This window comes from Botrytis deweyae (genome assembly GCF_014898535.1).
Source record: "Botrytis deweyae strain B1 chromosome Unknown BDEW_001, whole genome shotgun sequence".
Taxonomy (NCBI): Eukaryota; Fungi; Ascomycota; class Leotiomycetes; order Helotiales; family Sclerotiniaceae; genus Botrytis; species Botrytis deweyae.
The window spans coordinates 1,163,461-1,183,599 of record NW_024066208.1 but is presented as its reverse complement, the minus strand read 5'-3'; the positions used below and the strand labels follow the sequence as shown (position 1 = coordinate 1,183,599).

General features: G+C 41.2%; 10 protein-coding genes across 10 annotated transcripts; all 10 read left to right on the top strand.

Moving 5' to 3' along the window:
* Window positions 1-156: 156 nt before the first annotated feature.
* EAE98_000349 (uncharacterized protein) lies at window positions 157-453 on the top strand (the record flags this gene model as incomplete). The annotated part of the gene is made up of 1 exon (XM_038947967.1): window positions 157-453. One exon carries the CDS (start codon window positions 157-159, stop codon window positions 451-453), a length of 297 nt encoding a protein of 98 aa, XP_038815644.1.
* A 950-nt stretch (window positions 454-1,403) lies between these two features.
* EAE98_000348 (uncharacterized protein) lies at window positions 1,404-1,945 on the top strand (the record flags this gene model as incomplete). The annotated part of the gene is made up of 3 exons (XM_038947966.1): window positions 1,404-1,469; window positions 1,589-1,768; window positions 1,823-1,945. 3 exons carry the CDS (start codon window positions 1,404-1,406, stop codon window positions 1,943-1,945), a joined length of 369 nt encoding a protein of 122 aa, XP_038815643.1.
* Window positions 1,946-2,747: 802 nt separating this feature from the next.
* EAE98_000347 (uncharacterized protein) lies at window positions 2,748-3,756 on the top strand (the record flags this gene model as incomplete). Its single annotated transcript, XM_038947965.1, has 3 exons — window positions 2,748-2,918; window positions 2,971-3,534; window positions 3,670-3,756. 3 exons carry the CDS (start codon window positions 2,748-2,750, stop codon window positions 3,754-3,756), a joined length of 822 nt encoding a protein of 273 aa, XP_038815642.1.
* A 621-nt stretch (window positions 3,757-4,377) lies between these two features.
* On the top strand, window positions 4,378-5,342 carry EAE98_000346 (uncharacterized protein; the record flags this gene model as incomplete). The annotated part of the gene is made up of 2 exons (XM_038947964.1): window positions 4,378-4,545; window positions 4,629-5,342. The coding sequence occupies 2 exons, from the start codon at window positions 4,378-4,380 to the stop codon at window positions 5,340-5,342; spliced, it is 882 nt and encodes a 293-aa protein (XP_038815641.1).
* A 969-nt stretch (window positions 5,343-6,311) lies between these two features.
* Window positions 6,312-6,743, top strand: EAE98_000345 (uncharacterized protein; the record flags this gene model as incomplete). Its single annotated transcript, XM_038947963.1, has 1 exon — window positions 6,312-6,743. The coding sequence occupies one exon, from the start codon at window positions 6,312-6,314 to the stop codon at window positions 6,741-6,743; it is 432 nt and encodes a 143-aa protein (XP_038815640.1).
* Window positions 6,744-8,751: 2,008 nt separating this feature from the next.
* EAE98_000344 (uncharacterized protein) lies at window positions 8,752-9,558 on the top strand (the record flags this gene model as incomplete). Its single annotated transcript, XM_038947962.1, has 1 exon — window positions 8,752-9,558. The coding sequence occupies one exon, from the start codon at window positions 8,752-8,754 to the stop codon at window positions 9,556-9,558; it is 807 nt and encodes a 268-aa protein (XP_038815639.1).
* A 1,269-nt stretch (window positions 9,559-10,827) lies between these two features.
* On the top strand, window positions 10,828-12,062 carry EAE98_000343 (uncharacterized protein; the record flags this gene model as incomplete). Its single annotated transcript, XM_038947961.1, has 2 exons — window positions 10,828-11,289; window positions 11,505-12,062. 2 exons carry the CDS (start codon window positions 10,828-10,830, stop codon window positions 12,060-12,062), a joined length of 1,020 nt encoding a protein of 339 aa, XP_038815638.1.
* Window positions 12,063-12,575: 513 nt separating this feature from the next.
* On the top strand, window positions 12,576-13,662 carry EAE98_000342 (uncharacterized protein; the record flags this gene model as incomplete). The annotated part of the gene is made up of 2 exons (XM_038947960.1): window positions 12,576-12,698; window positions 12,760-13,662. 2 exons carry the CDS (start codon window positions 12,576-12,578, stop codon window positions 13,660-13,662), a joined length of 1,026 nt encoding a protein of 341 aa, XP_038815637.1.
* A 1,006-nt stretch (window positions 13,663-14,668) lies between these two features.
* Window positions 14,669-16,201, top strand: EAE98_000341 (uncharacterized protein; the record flags this gene model as incomplete). The annotated part of the gene is made up of 3 exons (XM_038947959.1): window positions 14,669-14,956; window positions 15,013-15,972; window positions 16,028-16,201. 3 exons carry the CDS (start codon window positions 14,669-14,671, stop codon window positions 16,199-16,201), a joined length of 1,422 nt encoding a protein of 473 aa, XP_038815636.1.
* Window positions 16,202-17,196: 995 nt separating this feature from the next.
* On the top strand, window positions 17,197-17,931 carry EAE98_000340 (uncharacterized protein; the record flags this gene model as incomplete). Its single annotated transcript, XM_038947958.1, has 2 exons — window positions 17,197-17,244; window positions 17,407-17,931. 2 exons carry the CDS (start codon window positions 17,197-17,199, stop codon window positions 17,929-17,931), a joined length of 573 nt encoding a protein of 190 aa, XP_038815635.1.
* Window positions 17,932-20,139: the final 2,208 nt, after the last annotated feature.

Here is a 20,139-nt window from a genome sequence, read left to right as displayed (position 1 = left end):
CTTCACCTATCTGATCTAGTATAAGATTAATCTCCAGTTAGAACTCCCCTCACTCACCATTCAAAAAGAAAATATGCTAAAACTTTCTCTCCATAGAACCTTGTCTATTCAAACCCATTCACACCTAAGAGATATCACTCTGAAACCAGAACAGCAATGCCGCTGCTGGAAGATGAATCCACTACGGTTGAGAATGACAAGTCGACATCAGAAATCGTAAAACTATCAGACCGCGACAAAGCTAGACAGGAGAGAATAAAGAAACGAGAGAAACGAAAAGAGGAGGTTTTGTTAATTGTGTATGGCATCAAGAGCACAGAAGTGGAGCAAACGAAAGCGGATGAAAAATATGGAAACTTTCCTTGTGCGCAACCAAGCCCTCTGAGGAAATGTTGGACTCTTGTTGCGGAGGACAGTAAGGTACCCGAGGGTGGGGGCGAGGGTAGTGATTGACACCCACTGGGGGATTTTTACGGACGAGGCGGATTCGGCGATTTGGTTGGAGATAAACATCGAGGATTACAGGTAGGAAGACTGGTGATGTGGTTGGAATACAGTAAGGCATAGGTTGGCATCGGTGGTAAACATTGCACAATTTGAGAAGCATTGGAAGCTTCGTGCAATCTTTTGGCTAGTTCATGATTGTGCTGTGCTTGACGTGTGTGCAGATGGAAATCGATATTCTATGATAGATGTAGAGGTACATTAACTTTCCTCTACCTGTCTTTATTATATACATTTCTGTCTAATGGCTTCCTTAAACTTCCAAATCTTCAAAGGTTCGATCACAATTCATCGCTGCAGAAATTGGGCAGTAGTTTGTCGTTTCATCGATTTCGAGGGTCTGTTCATTCCCATGTTAACATTCATTGCCGCCTTTGATAGATTCTATTTGTCTACAATGGTATGCAATTGATGTTCAGAAGTATCGGTTAAGTCTGTCTCATAGATTTGGATGAACTCGTTTTGAGATGTTGAACAATTACTTTTGTGAGCGAGCCATTTGAGATCGAGCTAGACCTGAGACCCACGTGGTTCCCTAGAGCTTTTGGGTTATGGTAGGGGCAAGTAGCGCCTGGTTACCAGCCAAATAGCGATGAGAGTTCCATGGTATGTCATGTCTTTCATTAACTCCATACAAGATCAATTCCATAGGTACGATACTAGACTTTTTGGCATGTATACTAGGTCAATAAGCGAAAAGTTTTTTCCACTAACATTGTCTAGCCCCTTGAGAGCTCCAATAACCGAATTATTGGTGACACTAGTAGTATCTAGCCAAGTTTTAGTACCCCAAACCAAAACATGACGTGTGTTAGCTTTTCGTTTCCAATCTTCTTAAAAACAGTAAGATTTCCACTGCAAAATCATTTTGAAAAGTATTCTACATTCATCGATACACAATGACCAACAGCGAAAATAAAAGAGCGAAGATGACTTCCGATAGGGTAGATGATACCAAAGAGGCAGTAAGTTACTAGAACTTTTCATCTTCCCCCCTGTCATCTTTCCTTCGCCAGTTCCCATGACAGCTTGAAAAGACGTTGCCATCTTGATGAAGCAAAAACACTAATCGAAGACATCGTAGGTTGACGTCGGCAAATTGCCAGATGGTGCGAGCAACAAAAATAACCTCGACGATTCCCTCAAGGATACGACAAATCTTCAGATTAATATCAGTGGAATAGCCGGTTGCGAAATGAGCCATTTCGATCGTGTGTTCTACAAGAAATTGAATATGGCAATAGAAAAAGAAGCAAAAGAAAAGGTGAGCGTCTTACGACTAAAAATAGCCACACAAAATGAATTGACAGAGTAACAGGTCGAGGATTCTAAGTTACGAGAAGCATTATTGTGGCCAGGTGGTGAAGAGTGGAGAGTCAAGAGCGAGACTCCTTTGTGGGTCAAGAAACAGTCCCCCTTGAGAGAAGTCATGTTCCCATAGGAAAGACGGGGAGGAGAGAGTATGGGGGAATTCACAAGACCGCCGATAAAGATGCTTTGATAATTATATCGGATGTATAAATGGTAGAAAATGGATGTACGGTTATGATGCAGAGTTTGAGTACCAGTGATTCTATCACATTCTACGACGCATCTCAGGTCACCCTGACTAGATAGCAGAATTCAGTTCATAATTTCTCCATTTGCTTCTGAGCCTCAGTGAGGATCTTCTGTGATACAAAAAGGCGGCACTGTGTGAGCTTGGAGGATTATTGCATCCATAGCCGTATACCTACTATCGTCGATTTGTGAATCTCGAAATTTTGATGTGTAAAACACTCCTTCATACTGCGTCATGACTACTGCTACACAAAACCGTTACATCCTTGTGCTTATTTGCTCCATACGATCTCTTAACATAAATTGCTTTCCAATAAGTTTTAGATGTACAGCTACCTGACCAGTAAAGTAAAAGGGTTTTCGAAATACGGCTAGTACCAATGATTGGGATTAGTGTGGCACCCCTCATCTACTCACACATATTTAAATTTCTCATTACGTGAATCAAATTATAAATATAAATAAACCAATTCACTACAAAGCAATGTTTTTTGAACCCAAACACTTTAAAAAACGAATATCAGGCCACTGACTCTCTACTTTCGAACAACTGTTTACAACAACTTAGCACACCTGCAACTAATTAGTAGATCAACGATCTATATTGAGATATCTACCACTATATCTATTTAAGATATATACAGCAGCTACCCCCTAACTCACAACAGAAAATCGTTCCACCTATGTCTTTAGCGAACTTATTACCACCAATGACCAAATCCTGGGCCGACGAAGCCAACGACGAATTCGAAGAGCAATGCATCGATGCTCCACCTGCTAGACACTTTGTTGATACATCTAAATTTGATAGTGAGACAGCTATAGGAGAAGGATCTGATTTCAGAGACTACGAGGTATGGATAATTCACAACTGTTTGATTGCACTTTTAATGTTAAATACTCCAGACTATTGATTTCTCTGACGACGAAGATACCATGGACTCTTACGATTACGCATTGAAATTCGAGACATTGTCGAATGACGATATCGCTGCTGTAGTCACCGTTCCTGAAGAAAGCATTTCTCCCAAGAACAGAAAGCTGGGCACAAACATGACATCCAGAATTCCTAGAGCAGTACCCTACTCTGCCCAATACTCATATACAAATGCATTCCTCGGCATCATTCCTGAAATCGAAGAATCGAAGGATCAAGCCCAAGATAACAATCAAACTACAGCAGTCACCGAGCTTACTCTTGATAACTGGCAGGGCGATTTCCCCGTTGTAGTGGACGATTGTGACTTGGGAATTGGTTCTGTTCAAGGCGCTCCTGAACTTGGTGGCTTCGATATTTGGGATAGTGATTCGTGCTACAGTTCTCATTCAGAGCTTGAGGAGGTTGAAGAAGAGATTCAAATTGATCACCCATTGATGGGAAAAGACGTGGTTTGCATTCAAGTGTCCTTCACGACAGTAAAGGCTAGCGAATATGAAGCTCATCCTACAAGAGTGTTCTATCGTAGTTCTGTAAGTCTGCATATTTCTTGATTTCGTATACTTGATTCAGGTTTTGAATCACCTTAACTTATAATAATAGCTGATTCCCATCATTTCATTTGAAACCTCGTCACCCTGTGTGGTACTGACAATCTGACTTCATAGGAACCAACAACTTGGGGTTGGACTCCATCAAATTTGAGACACTGCCAGACAGTCATTCGTGAAGAGGGATCTAGATGCTATATCTAGGCTGCACGGAAGGAAGGTGGTATGTGAAGAGAGGGCTTTCCTTATCTAGCGCAATAATTTTCACGGCAGGAGTTAGAGATGAATTCCAGTTAAGTAACTTTGATGAAGTAGAAAGACCAATCTTCAACTTAATTGGAATTGGGAAATATTATAACAGAGACAGAGCGATAGGACGATGAAGTTAGGGTCTTAGGTGAAGATGAATATATTAGTTACTTTTAGGATTATTGAGATAGCCTGCAATTTGAGAGATTCATATTATTATCCGTTCCTTCCTTGTTGATAGTGATTGTTGCCATTTTTTCTTAGCTTACTTGAACTCCGGCAGATGAATCTTAATAATATCGTACGTACGGCAGTGATCTCCATTCACTATTTTTATTTCGATAGACTAAAAGCTGGACATTAATATGTGATTACGATTTTTACGGTTCTTACAGTATCCTACCAAGTTACCAAGATCATCAACTTGAATGTGCGATATGTTTCTATCTATATCAGCTACTTTCCCGCCCTCGAAAGAAATCCAGAAAGCCATCCATTCTCACTTACTTTCTACAAGACCCCGGGCGCAGACAAATCTGAAAAAAATCGCACTCACAAGAAAAATACACCATTAAAATGTTCTCACCTCAAATATTGCGCGCTATTGGATGGCGCACTGTCAAAAATACAGACTACGATGGCGCAGTCCTTGTTGGAGGTTTGGAAAATGAACTTAGACATTTTGGGGATCCGGATGAAGAACGCGATTCCTGGTCATATCCCGAACCAGTGAAACCATGTCCAGTAAGTTAATTTGCCAAGGAAAAATTGAAGGAGCCGGTTGGGATCATGCGCGATCACATGCTAACTAGTCTCGCAACAAATAGTATACTCACGAAGGCGCAAGAGCTATTGCAGCAGAAGAAAAGAAGAAGAAACAAGAAAAGCTCAGAGCCGCTCGCAGAGCCGCAATCTTAGGAATCTCTAACTATGAGAACGATGCAAACCATGCCGACATTGATGAGGCAGTTGGGAAGTTCGAGGAAGACGAGGAAGATGGCTGTACAGTCGAGGGGAGTGACGAACCACTTGAATTCTGCGATGATTGGTTTTCAAGACCTTTACCACAAGAACATGGCACACGTGAAGCAAAAGCTGGTGATGGCTCGAAGCGTTACAGTCTTCTGCAGGGAGAAATCATTGACAAAGAAAAAGATTTTGATAGATGTGGATGGGATACAGTAGGAATGGCGACGGAATCGATCCAAGATTTGGGCGTCCCCACATATGAAGAGGATGCTGATAGCGATTTTGATTCCTATCTCGGGGATAGCTTTGTCTCAATGTTCGAGGAGGAAGCTGCGGTTTCACCAAATCAAACTTGCAAAGAAGAGTGCTCTTGTGGATGCAACTCGGAATTTGTCGAGATCGACGACACAAACACAATGCATAGCTTGAATGGAGTTGAGAAGACGGGGTCTTCGGCTCGGGCTGTTATTGCAGCTCAACCGGGGCTTTGGCGATCAATGATTGCTTGCAGACCATTTGAAAGAGCACGTCGTCCGCATATTGTTATGCCGGGAAGTTGGCAGGCGGTCTAAATATATGGACGACTTTGCGAGAATCGAAATGGGTTCGAACTGCGGAGCAAGATATGACACTCAAATTATATGATCGTTGTTATAAGTCTATATCTTCTTTTCTAGAAGCTTAGACTATGAGATTCTCTCCACTATCCGCATAATCCTGAGCTAATTTACGAGTGGCCTATAATCGTGTCTGCTATTTGAATTTAATTTAATGACTTAGCTTTTAGGATAGGGTGAAAGAGCAAAAAGCAATAATTATATTTATTAAGAATAGATTGAGTTGATACCCGAGAAGCATCGCTGTGAGAATTCTGACATTGAGTGATGAACCGATACCCTTGTGAATTGAAAATAAGTCAATGATTCTCTATGGTGAAAAAGTAGACTGGAATTATGTCAACTAATCTACCTTAGAGGAACTTCTTCCTGACAGTCTTATAACTAGTTTTATCAAAATTGTCTTTGGGAACATCCTAGTTTTCGAATAAATCTGTGATAGGGATAAAAGTTTGGTCATTAATTATTTCTAAATAGCAAAGTCAGGGATTTTAAATTTTTAATGCTGTCAAAAGTTCTTTGTACATGCATATGGAAAGATTTTGAAGCTATTTAAATGTATAGATGTGTATCCATTGTCTGAAATTTGAGAGTAACATGAATAGATGGTCAGATATGAATGGGAAGGAGTTAAACATAGGGCTGGATGTCAAGATTTCACGAGGATCTTGGCATAGGTAATTGAAAGATTAAGATTTTAGTTACATTTAGTTTAGCTCAGTGACTAGTACTCATTAGCTCTTTCAAAGGCCAGTACAAATAGTATTTGAATTCTAATACCAACCTAGAAGAGCTTTCAGAAGTATTCTCAATCGCATAGCTTTCAAAATTACCTTCATAATCACCTTAATCACCTTAATCACATCATTAATTGTCTCATATATCCATATTATAGAAACCAGGTAGTCTTATCAACAAGCAGTAATGACCGTCGAAACGAGAAGCATTTCCTCAACTGATTTCGCAACTAGCGATGAGAATATGGCTACATCTAAAGAACCTGAGTCTAAGACCAATTCACTCGGTTATGTTCTTGAAATGAAACTCCCAAGAGAGTATGCGGAGTTCGAATATCAAGAAAGTGTAGTTGCATGGGGGAATATGCGAAGAACCATCATGCGGATACTTGTAATTGATACTGCCAGATACTTTTCTATCCCAGAGGAGATAGTGAGTCCGGAGGTGATCAGATGTCGTTTTCTTGTTTGCCAAGGTCCCCATATGTTTGAAGATTGTTACTGTGAATGGTGTGATGGAACACCAGAGACGGGAGAGCAAGGCAGTGGACCGGCGAGAATGAAGCCTGGCTGTAGGCGAAAGTATCTTAATGATACCCAGGATCCACTATACTATTGATAAATAGCGGGAGAGGGTCAAGTGAAGAGGGTGAGTTGATTCTATTTTTACAGGACTGGGAGATGAGTGCTCATTCTTAACTTTAGTAGAAGCTACATCATTTGAGAAGGAATATAACGATAGTATTGCCAAGCATTTCAGCAAATTGGATAGCACAGCGAGGTTTGAAAGAAGCTATCCTTGGGACGTTGGGGTAGATCAATCCATAGCAAAGCATTTTTTAGTTCAGAACAGTCCACATAATATATATCTTCAACCCACCACATCAGAGAATTATGCATATGTAACAATAAGAGAAGTCTGTGATAAGTTTACAGAAAATAATTGAGATATGTGTGCTCACGTTTATTCAATGTCCCATCAATTATGACAGTTAACCGATCGCATTTGGAAACACCCAACTAGATTATGAAAACCACAAACCAAACCTAGAAGCTCGATGGAACAAATCTTTCTCGCATTTGAAACAGATTATATTACGGTGAAGATAAGTAGTCCAGGCTAGAACCGAACCATTCACTAGCTTTAGATTGGCCATTGACTAGAGATACTGGCCCTTTCTGGGCGACGGCGCTAATTATAGAGCCAATAATGATAGATATATAAGAAGCGAGAATTATTTTTCTGAAAATTTTCAACAGAAAACTCATTGATCAAATCCAGTGCAAATCCCATTTTACCACGACATCTCGAAGAAACTTCCAAATCACAAGTCAGACTCATATTTGAACTCGAAACCGGAAATGGATCGAACCAATACGACCAAGGTGGAGCTCTTCGAGGAGCAAGACGAAGTACTTATCCTCCTAGAAAAATTAAAGGAAAAGATACGAACTCAAAGTTCCATTGAAGCTTCGTGTGACGAAAGCTTAAGAGTTCAGCCTTCAACATTCATCACAACCGACAGAATACCACTCCCACCGGCACCAATCAAGTCGTCAACTTCTAAGGAATGCAGAGAATCACTACTACTACCAGTCTCAGTGCTTGCGGCGCGCTTTTCGAAAAACAGTCGGGTACACAAGGCTTTGCTCGCTCGCAAGAGAAGGCTGCAACGCCATGGGATCACAATAAGCGTGCGTTTGGCGACTGCAACAGAGAAGTCATTGAAACACAGATGTCGGAAATTTAGCCCACTTCGATGGTCGCAAGGATACATTGAGTCACATGAGTTCTGATGGCATGAGAGACTTCTCAGAAGAGTGATTAATGTGAGATTATACTACATGATGCAAATCAGAGGATAATGGTTTCTACAAAAACTATATTGAATGCATAAGAACTTTGAGGAAGGTACTGGGTGGTGGAGGAAGTCACAGATATGGAACTGCATTCTAGGATATCCCACAATGTAATTAATAAGCTGGCGGAATAGGAAATTGTGAATCACAAACTTCACTTCACTTCATCACTCTTTCCTCCAATCACACAGTTTATTGACTTTCGAATTTCATGTAAATTGTTAATCTAGTTTCTTTGTGGTATTATCATCAATAACACTGCTGTAAGTTGTTCAATCTCTTCAAGACATACCACAGACTACCTCATGTATCAATTCATAAAATCATTTTTATTGTGTTGCTTTAAGTATTGTTTTCTGAAAGACAAAATTATAGCAATGATCTTGTTTAACTATCATAAGAGAGATTCAACTGCGCAAATTCGGAACAGGATATCACAAGACTAACTTGGGGACGACAATTCACCTCTCAATATTCACTCCATGATCAAGCGAGAATTCTCTGAATAAACAGGTTTGTTCTCGCACAAACCCCTCAATTTTCTCTTTTAAACTCTACATCCTCGAAGTGGCACAATCTATCAATTCGACGACAAGTGCAGTGAACATAAGGTGAGCAAACTCCTCACTAACGATATCGTCGTCAAGTTATGCTAATCAGTTTGACAGAAACCCTGGTGGTCTTATGCTGCCAGTTGGAACAGCAAGCTGAGGCATCTTGAAAATAAAAATCAATACTCCACTGGCGTCTGCGCCTTCCTTTCAGTCATGTCGCACAAAAATCCCAGTCTCGATCCACAATTGTCCCTTGAAATATCCCTTGAACAATCAAATGTTGAAGGACAAACAACAGAAGTTGAGGCTGCGAATGACAATCAAGTTTTGAATACAAATGAGAATTACAGGCAGGCAGAAGAGCAAATGCATGATTTTCATAGCTTTGGAGGAGCTTTTGGAAATGCTTTGGGTATCAATTTGATGGATATCTCCGAGTTGATGCGCAACAACGATTCCATTCTCAACACAGATCCCGTTCGTAACACCGACTTCATTCGAGAAAGCGATTTCGTTATGTCTTCATCGGACCACAACAATATCTCCGAAGATGAGGAAGCATCGCAGTCCGAGTATAGTGATGAGGAAGATTTGGACATGGAAGAGCCTTTGAGGGTTGCCGAAGATGTAGCGCCATTGCTTCTTCGCTCACCTTCATCACCGCCATCATACGCACCACCCCCAACACCAATCTTGAGACTTCTGCCAATGTTCACCCTTAGTCCTGGTATTCCCTCACCCTCAGCAATGCCATATTTCGATGATCCAACTCGTTACGAAACCAGGATCAACGCCAGAAAAGTTCGCATGCATGATACATGCCTTACGGCTGCAGAAGAAACATTGAGACGATTACCAGGGATATGGTGGCGACGAATCTCAAAGATACCATCATCTCTCAGAAAATGCTGGACTCCATATGATATCTTTGATGAGTATTTGGAGAATACATTGGTGGCTGTAAATGATTACGGTGCGGAGGAGGCTGAAGTCGATACGAAAGTTGAAGTCAGTAAATAATTGGAGTACTGGTACTGTCATAGGAAATCTCGTTCGTACACGGCATGTGTGGGGGACCTATTTGATTGTTTTTCATCAGCGTTCATATGTATTCGGAGGTCATTTTTGTACTGGTCGGATGGCAGCTTAATAGACCCACTTTAACTCGCTTAATGAGTCCATCCCCTTATCTGACAACGTGCAGTCTGATCAAATTACCAACAACCCAAAGATTGGCGCAATTGCTCTCCAAACTCTATACCGGTTAAAGAGATTTATGATCCGACATGAAATGAAGGCGTTCAAGGAATGACTCATTTCTCCAAAGATATTGTTGAGATTACGAATGCACGAACGTCTTTGTCACCCTCAAATCATGTACTGAAGCTTGAAAATGGTGACATAAAAATTGCGATAATTTTTTCATCTACAGAATGCTTAGAAATGAGGGCCAGGTAAAACAACTTGACTAAGACATTGAATGCGGGAGAAAATGCCAAATCAGCATGGTAAGCAGGTGAAGCTCTCGATTAATTCTGAAAATTGTTACAATAGTGACAATGTGGAATAGAAAAAGGGATTATAATATTTAAAAAGTCTAGTTCATTCATCTAGTGCATTTAGAAAGAGTTCTTCTTAAGTTCGCGCCACACAACACCCTTCTACCTAGGTAGTAGTCTGAAGGACCGTACGAGGAGGTTATCTTGCTGACGAATTTATATAACAAAGCGGGAGTGTTCATCCACTGTAGATCTAGGTTTATCGCAAATATCAAAGCTCCGAGTAGCTATAATATCACAAGACTTACCGTACTACATAGCAAACGAATTAGGTATATCGTGATGATCCAATGTAATGAAGTTCTGCACAGCGCAAAATTCAACCGTATCCAATACTTGATCACCGTCGTTTTATGTATTTAACCGTCGATATCTGATTCAACATGGCTCCCCGATGATGATGCTATATCAATTACGTCATTTCGTTGATAAATCACCTCCAACTTACTGGAAATTAGTACCGCAGGAGCATAATCTCCAGGTTATAGGGGGTCACAATCTCGAAAAAGAAAGAACCTTCCATCGACGTTGCCGAAAACTTGGTAACTGGAATTTTGTGTACAGATCTCGGATTTTCAAGCAAAGTCTTTTTAATCACCCACATCAACATAATCTCATCTATATCATTAATTACTGTTAAATTTTGGAACCTCCAGAAAGTTTGGTACAACTTGATACTCATTTTATTTAAGAGCAACTTGAACGCGAGAATCTACCATTCTGGTAAAAGATGACACGTTACGGTTTCAGTCAACGTCAGCGTGTTCGCAAGGAAGCTCGCACACTGTCCAATCCACACAACCCAATCAAAGTGCCGTCACCATGGTGGGCTCCTCTCGTGCAACTAAGACGTCTGAAATTAAGCTGGTTTCACCGTTTCCGTCCGAAATATTCTAATTCAATTTCCAGCAACGAACCGAACGTGCCGAATGAGTCTGTTGGCGCCGATGAGTCGGGGGGGCAAGAGAGGATAGCCGAAGACGATCAAAACTTGCAGTCGATGATTAGCAGCATTCAAAACGATGGTCTGGCGTCGGCCGACAATAATAACATATCTTCTCGCTCTGCATCGCCAGTAAGCCCGACGTTAATCGATCTGTTCAAAGCGGATAACATTACAAACGCGCATGGCATCTTAGCTGGAGAGAATACAGAAAAGTCAAGGGATGATCAAGATGCTCGGCAAAGCTCGGTAAGCACTATATTTAAGTTTTCGGATTCCTCAATAATTTGCGCTGGTACAAGAGTTGGAGACTTTGAAGCTCTGAATTACCTTTCATGTTCGGAATGAAGTTAAAATCCTAATACCCAGAGTATTATCAGATTGCTCTCTGAACATTGATTGCGGTTCGGATTGCATGGAATCCAGAGTTCTCAACAAAATTCCCGAGCTAACTGATAATGTAGCAAGCAATCACGAATCCAGTGAAGCATGCAAATACTACGATTCGAGGCGGAGGAAATGTTGCAGAAAAAACCAGCGGAGCCGATGGAAAATGCTCTACCTCCATTCCTCTTCGATTAAAAACTGCATTAGAAAGAGTAGTTAGAGATCAAGAGCTCGCATCCAGTCGGCCCACCAAAAATTGGGTCACGCGTTTCAAAGATTCCCAGAAGGCAATCAACCCTCATCGAAGACGAAGACACCAGACAAGATCTCCTAAAGGTAGCGTTAGAAAGCGTGTCTTGAGAAGATTAGAATATAAAAACCTTGGGATAGAACTAACATATGCGGAGGTGAAGAGAGCAGAATGGAAGCCACGAGATCATATGACAGTGGATTCGAGAAGCGCTGATACGAGGAAGCCTAAGCCGGGTTGCTCTAACCTACGTTATTGTTTGACGTATCTTAAGCAGGTTCAAGATACAGTCTCTGACTGTAGAACTTCGTGGGCGCGTGATCATAAGCAGTGGTTTTCTCGTTGGAGTACAGTTCGCGCTGCAGCTTTGTGCCTCGGTGTTTGAGCTGCAATTTTGAAGATTTTTATGATCAGTCGCTTATTCACACACAGCGAGTTATGTAATTCCAAACTTAGGTGTACTTCAATCGATCAGCGAACTACGGCTTTCATATTTCGGTCCATAAATTGTAGTGATTAATAGCTTGATGTTATTGGCTGATGTCATCTACTTTCCTCCATGCCAATGAACTTTGATGAGAATCACCGATACCTGGGATACGATCAAATTCATCAAATCTTTTTACAACCTATCAATACATGGAAGCCGTAGATACTTCTACAAAACTGTACAGTGAACAACGATATTGCATATATTTAGTTCTACCACTTGTCTTCCAAAGACCTTTTCTTCTTCATAAGATCTTACCAGAGGTTTACTTTGATATTCATGATATAAGAATCTATCTACTTAACTTTAAGGTTTAAGAAACATCGTTGGCTTTATAGCACCATCTTACAGTTGACCAAACTATTTGAGAGAAAAGGAAATTACTTAAACTCTTCATATTTGATCGATATGTCTCATCATAGTGAGATAGAAGCCGAGTGGGCAGACAAAGAAATTGCAAAACTCAACCAGCTGATCGCAAAGGAGAATGAGATGAGAGAAGAAGCGTGTATGACGCGAGTTTCAGATTCGGTAAGCAAAAAAACATTCCCGCATGATTCAATAGTAAGGATCAATATTTATTATTCATTAGATTGACAGAACCCAATCACCGAGAAACTTCCTGAACTCAACTTCACCATCAAAATCGTACCAAGCAACTGTCGCAGAGCCCCTAGAATTGCCACAAACAACTACTGAATCAAACTCATCTCAAATGCCGGATATTCTTGGACGATGGGGGAGTCTGGAAACATACAGCAGATTCAACTTTGAAGCTCTTCAGCATGCCATCAAACAAGCTCTCACTGCCGATCAAAGAAAAGATGACGGCAAGCCTGCCAATCAAATCGAATCACCAGAAGAGGCGGGGGCGAATGATCAAGAGTCTGAGCTAGAAGCCGCTTTTCTGAAAGACTCTGATGAAGAGAATGAAGGTGTTGAAGAGGATGAAGACGAAGGCTGGGAGGAATACTTCGATTGCGAAGAGAACTTGAGCGACGACGACTACTTCTTATACGACAGAGGCCTTAGAGATGGAATGTCTGAGTTCATAAACGAAGAGGAAGAGCAAGGTCCAGAAGAAGACGAGCCTCAGTTTGCAGCACATTTATTTAGCAACCCACTACAATCACTTGAAGACCAAGAAAACAATTACGATGCTAGTCCACCTAATTTAATCAATCTGAAAAATCCATCAGATAAACTTTCTTCCCAAAAGCTATCCAGAACCTGGGTCACACGCTTCCTGGCTAAGAAGGCTAAGAGCAGACGCCGCCGCATGCCCAGAGGACCTGGTAGATTTATATACCCATCTAGCGACAATGTGCTACTTTTACTCATGAATGGAATCGACATAAATGGTGCACGACCAACTAGAGGAGATACCGAGCTTTTGCGACATCAAAGACATCGGGAATCGGGCCAATTTGTTTCGTTTTCTAGTCCTTTGAGACACTGCTGGACTTATATATCGCGTGAAGAAGAAACTGCTTAGGATACTGGGTTAGGATATTTGGTGGGAGTTCTAAGTTTTTGGCAGCCAGTTGACGAACTTATGAGTATACGGCTACGTTTTGGAATATGAAGAGCCAGAGAGGGTTCTGCCCTGGTCTGGACACAACGAATATCTATTCGAAATACCTGTATACCTACCTAGTTAGAGATAATTCTGCCAAGACATTTAGATAACACGGCAATGTGTTCTCTCATTCATCTAGGAGTGGTTATGGAAAATACTTGAATATGCATGACTACAACTATTCCCACTGATCTTCTATAACTAGTACCTATATCTCTAGGATTGATTCATGTGTCCAAGTTTTTAACCTTACTGTTAGTCTATCGAGCTAATCATGTAGGTTCTCTGAGAAGGCTACTATATTGACTATCTTGTTTTGCATCAAAAACAACCTTTGAGAGACACTGAAAATCAATCTCGACTTTGGTTCAATGAGAAGTGAGCCCCATTCATCGGATGCAGATTCTGAAGAGGAGACTGAATCAAAGACTATACATTTTAACTTGAAAGAATTCAACTTGGGATAATCTAAGGCTTGGATGAAAGCAGGAGATGTTCGGATGGGATCTACCTAATATGATGATTCTGCAATGTTCCCAAACATAGTCCAATCTTTTCCAAAGAGCTGAAATATACTTCAAGTAGATTTTAAGTGATCTTTGTTATGAAATTGATGTTCCAAATCAGAAGCTCTTGATATATAAAATCCTACCATGTCAATGAATGTTTTGTGATTTAGAAAAAGACCAAAGAACTATGATTTGTGAGATGAACTATCCTCCAATTAAATTTCATTAAAAACTTCCACAAAGGTGAATTTCGTTAATTTTCGAGAGGGGAAAATTTGATTAATCCTTGAACTGGTGGATTAAGTTTGCTTTGTTTCCACCTTCATTGGCAACTACTGTCGAAAAATAACTTGCCTTTCGCTCCTCCCTCAAAAATCCTTTTGTTACCAACTTTCAAATTTTCTCAAATAATCATGTCGTTATTTGATGACATTTGGGGAGAGCGGCAGTTCTATGATCTGCTAGAAGCAAACGACGACGATGAAACCCTTAACCTGCTAAGAGAAAGTCCCCTTGTTCTCAAAAAAGACAACATTGACGAAGATAAGGATACCGCCATAATATACGGCGAAGACCAGCCCTTTGAGAACATGTATTCCTCATATGCAGGGGCAAGAGGAGATCAAGAACCAGAAATTCAGTCGATGATGCCAATTGGCACAAAGTTCGAGGAGAGTGTCGGGAATATTCAAAGTTCTACAGTAAATACTACCCCTTGTTCTCAATCAACTTACAAGTAGCTAATAGTCTTAAGCAGACATCACTATCCTTGGTTCAAGATCCCACTACTGATTCTCCTGGCACGTCATCACAATTTTATCAAAATCATTCCACCTTTGCAACGACATCGCCCTCTTCCAACACAATCTCCAATATCGAAAGACCACCAGCTGTGCTTGAACGATCTTTTTCTTTGTCAACCTCCTTCTTGTCAGATAAAGATAACAGACATGAAAACAAGCACAGGGAGGACTTGTCTCATTCCATGATGGCATCAAGACCTTCCAGTCGTCGCAGAGAGAAGAATAGCATCGACATCATAATTGAAGAGCACAACAAGAAGCATGCTGGAAAGTTAGGAGTTACAAAAGCAAATTCAAAACAACTATCTCCTAAGGTCATTCAAAAGAAGCCAATCAAACGAAAGGGCCATAAATATTCTGGCAGTCTGGAAAGATTCAAGGTAGAATGTGAATCTCAGCACAGTGGATCAGGCTTATCCGAAATCTATCAGGAATATCAGTTGAATCATGATGAAACAACTCAGACCTGGATGTTTGAAGAGGCAGATTCTTTCCAGCAAGTGGGCCAAGCACAAGAAGTGCCGCAGAGTGTAGACTTTTTCCAGCACATGGACCAAATGGGACAGATACCCCCAAACTCGACGTCTTTCCAGCACATGGGCCAGGGAATGATTGCACCGTTGACGCATGAAGTGCAACAGTTTAATAACCATTGTCAATCCCTTCCATTACCTCAACGCATTGATACCCAACAACCAAGTTATTCTTTCCAGCAAATGGGCCATTCGTTTTCTGATTGGGGCTCATATCCCTTCAATTATGTATCAGCTCTTGATGAACCACACTCGCCGTTATTCCCAGAGAGAAACTTATGGGAACCTAGAGCAACTGATACTCTATCTAATCAGTCGCATGATCAATTTCAAATGCCTGCCGTCCAAACGCAGGGTTTTGATACTCAGCAGTACACAACTGTAAGCATACATATAACTCAAGATAAGCAATCCCGCGATAACTGACTTCTTCTAGGTGAGAAATGAAAACTGTACCGCCGCATCCCCTTCTTCCTTGCATGAATTTTTCGGGTCCGAAAGAGGAAGTGGCCAATCCTCTGAGTCATCAACCAGCCCTTCGTTCTCTCCTTGTCAACTACAAACCGATTACACACATAGGTCAGAAACTATGCAGGAATGGAACCGATAGTCCTTATGAAGTGGATGGCAGGTAGTTGTCAACATGAAAAGACGAGAGATCTTAGAGAGAAGTTCCCAGATCTCAATCCGAAGCCAAATATTACACCACCAAATCATTTTCAACTTCTCCAGCAATAAACAGGAGCCCGTGGCATACCGACAAAAGTTTTGATTACAAAAATCTTGATAATCCAGGCAGCAGATGAAAGGGACCGGATAGATAGGGTCAGCACCGGTTTGCTATTCCCTTCTATGATACCTCATGACCTTTAGTGGTACTCCTACGGATAGGTTGCGTTGCTACTTTCAGTTCTATGATTTGAACTTTACCGAGATTTCTGGTCTGATAGACCCTCGTGAATTAACGGATAGAAAGTTTTGGCTTATTGCTAGACGGAGGAGACCTCGCAATCGTGAGTTCGACTTCCTGACATCTTGACTAGGTAGCTTTCCCAACTTTTCTGCACATAGTTCTCTGGAGACAGGGAAGCTCATGCGAACTTCTCTGCATATAGAATAAGAAAAGACCTTTATGTTAAATTTCAGTCCAGATTTGGAGACGATTTCATCATGATTATCGCCTGCAGATTGTGTGAAATGTTGTCCAAGATGTATCAGAAAAGTTGCAAAATGATGAATACTGAAGTTTTCCATCGCAAACATGGATTCAATGCAAGCTACATCGAATACTTGTTACAAACTTCCTACGAATCAAGTATTTTCGAGTGATCTACACTTCAATGGAGATCCACAGCGGCGTGTAATTCCAGAACAGCAATTATTCTATTTGTGGTGTCACGCTTGTACCCTTCCAGTGTCTTCGAGATCTAGAGAACTCATGTGACTTCAGGACTGACTATAACTTAGTGGAATTTTAGCTTTCTTTCCGCTTGGCGCATATCATATTCTTCTACGTGACAGATTGACTTTCAATATCTAGGAACACCAAAATATAACAACATCCATCAATAACGACAGTAAAACAACAAATCGACAACGATAACAATGAACGAAAACGGAAACAACCAAAGGGACAAATCGTCTTCTCCTCCTGTAAGTACAATTCATTTTGCAATTTGTGTTTTTCAAGTTTTCAATTCCGACAAACAATATTACTAAATCTTTGGCATTCCTAGTGTCATCGAGAAGTGTAGAGCATGAATCTCGGTAACCCTGAAGATGTTTGAGATGATTACTAACAGCCTATATCTCTAGTCCCCACGCCCATCCATAAATCAACAAGCTGTCGCAGACAACGACGGCAATCCTTCGGTTTCAACTGCCGACTCGCAACAGCAAGGTACTGGTGTCATGGACGGCAGAAGTGATTCAGTGAGTGGTAGCTCGGCCGGCGGTGTTCCAATGGAGAGATCCATGGCCTGCCGTGGCTACAGCTACCACGAATATCTGTCTTCAGCTGCTAGAGCTTCGCAGCAATGTTCCTGTGGCTTCACTCCCCGAGGTGTTTCTACGGGCAGTATGGGAATGGGTGGTATTCCCATGGAGAGAACACAAGGCTGCCGTGGCTACGCTTACCACGAGCATCTCTCTTCTGCCGCTGGACCTTTGCAGCAATGTTCCTGCGGCTTCATTCCCCGACGTGTTTCTACGGGGAGTATGGGAATGGGTGGTGTTCCCATGGAGAGAACACAAGGTTGCCGTGGCTACGCTTACCACAGGCGATACACAGATTGCCCTTGTGGTAGGAGGATGTTTCAGGCTTTTGATAGATCTCTATGATGGGCAAAGCTAGAGTAAATAGTGTTTTGAGAACATCAAGACAATAGGTGCGTGTTAAAACAATTACACAGCGAAAACGATCTACTACCTTTATTATCTAGCCCACATACTGACTTCCGATCTTTAGCTGCCTAATCTCCTAACTGGCGTTCAAAAGCGAATGTAGGGTAATGAACTTGGGAATGAAGCCACTGGAAATGGAAATGGAAATGGAGTATATGGATTGAGCTTATCATCTCGGGGCGTTTATTTATTGTACAGGCTACCGGAGTTTTGAATTTTCCGTGTGTGTAATCTTTGAGTCACTCATGATAATTATACATCTTTATATAAACGACCGTTCTTCTCATTTGAGCAGGCCGGCCGATTTTGGAATTCTCGAAGCTAGGTTGAAGTGAAATGCTGAGTGTGCTATATTATGAGGGTGAGATATTTCCGAAGTGCAACGCTGACAGAACTATAAGGAGTATCGTTAGTCTCTTTTTTCTCGGACAGCTTTTCAAATTTCTTCCCATCCTCCCCACTCCCGATTCCCGGGCAACTCATTTCCACCTTTCTCAACTGACTCTTCCTGACAATTTTTCTTGTCTGCCAATTTCAAAGGCTTCTCCGACGGCGCTTGAGCAGCGCATTCTGATACTCATTCCTAGACTTCGCCTCTGAAATTCCCCTTTCAATTCAGTGAGTATACTGTCTACTTAAATCACCCGCTGTGTTTCACTTTCACTAACTCGGTATCTCACCCCTCCTGGGATTGAAGTCGAAAGAATTCGCACAATTTCAGTTGGCTCTTCCAGCAATGCATACCACTAGAAACAAACCAACGAATTGCACAAGCTTTTCAATTGCTCTCCAATGCGTCGACCAAGTCCACACAGCCGCCGACGCCCGACCACATTCCTCTTTCTCAGGGATCCTCGCGGGATCGGTGCTCGTAGTTGCTGTCAGGCTTCTGTTGGATAGCAGAAAAGACAAAGGACGTCGTTACATCGAATCATTTACGAATAATACATGATGGACGCTGGTGGGCAGAAATTAGGCCAGTACGGCAACAATTGGGTAAAGAAATTAGATGGAAGTGGGCTAGCTTTTCTTATTTCTCACCAAAATAAAGAAGATGGGCTATTTAAGTGAATACAAGTGGTATGCTTTTGAACTTCCTTACAACTTGGTTGCAAATATCTGCGGTGGTTTGAAAAGGTCTGGAAAAGGCGGACAGAAGTGCACAATACTGATGGGAATGATGCCTGATCTTGGATACCATGCTCACAGTTCTTGACCTTTGAGCAAATCGTGGCTTTTGCGAGTTCTCTTACTCTCCTCTTCTCTGAAAAGCTACCTTTACCTTCCTCGTCCTCTTCTCTTTTTCTGCGATACATCTAGCTCAGATCATCAATATTTTGGTAGAGCTCGATGTGGGACTTCCCAAAATCTTACTGAGCTTGTTAAAGACCTTATCAACTCCAATGATAATGCACAACACATGTGAACTTTCTACTTGAGTTCATCTGGATAGATTTTAGTAAGTCACGGTCACACATGAGTTCCATTTTGAGATCTTAGTTATGGATCTTCATTACCAGATTTCTCCTACCCGTTGAAGGAATACCCGTGGCCATTCATGAAAATGGAACATCTTTACACAAGCGATTATGTACTTACTGTGATCCGCTTTATAGGTCTCAGAGATCAATCAACCAAAACTATATCAATTATTACATCAATACATACATAACCCGAATCCTGAAAAGGAAAAAAAGAATTCTTTTCATCGCGATCGAGAACAGAAACAGCCACCGCGTCCCAATTTCAATATTGCCCAGGTCTCAGAAAAAGAAAGAGGCGCCTCATTCCTCAAGGTACTTGAAGTTGTCAATTGATAACATATGAATCTCAAAGCTTACAATACGTTGCCGTTAGGTTCATGTCGTTGCCGCTGGTCATGACAGCTAATTTGTTACACTCAATTTAATAACGTGTTTCCCCCCCAAAAAGCACTTTTTCGAATATCACCTAGTCGAATTTTTGAAATCGGAAAATCCAATTCAATTAATATAACTTCAAATTGAAAAAACTTTGTATTATAATATAGATCTCAATTGATAGAATCTATAAATAAAGTTTGAATAGAATTGATCAAAAATTTATGGAATTGGAAGTGGTTGAATGAAAATTGAATTTCGAAAGTTCAAAAACCTGAAAACTACT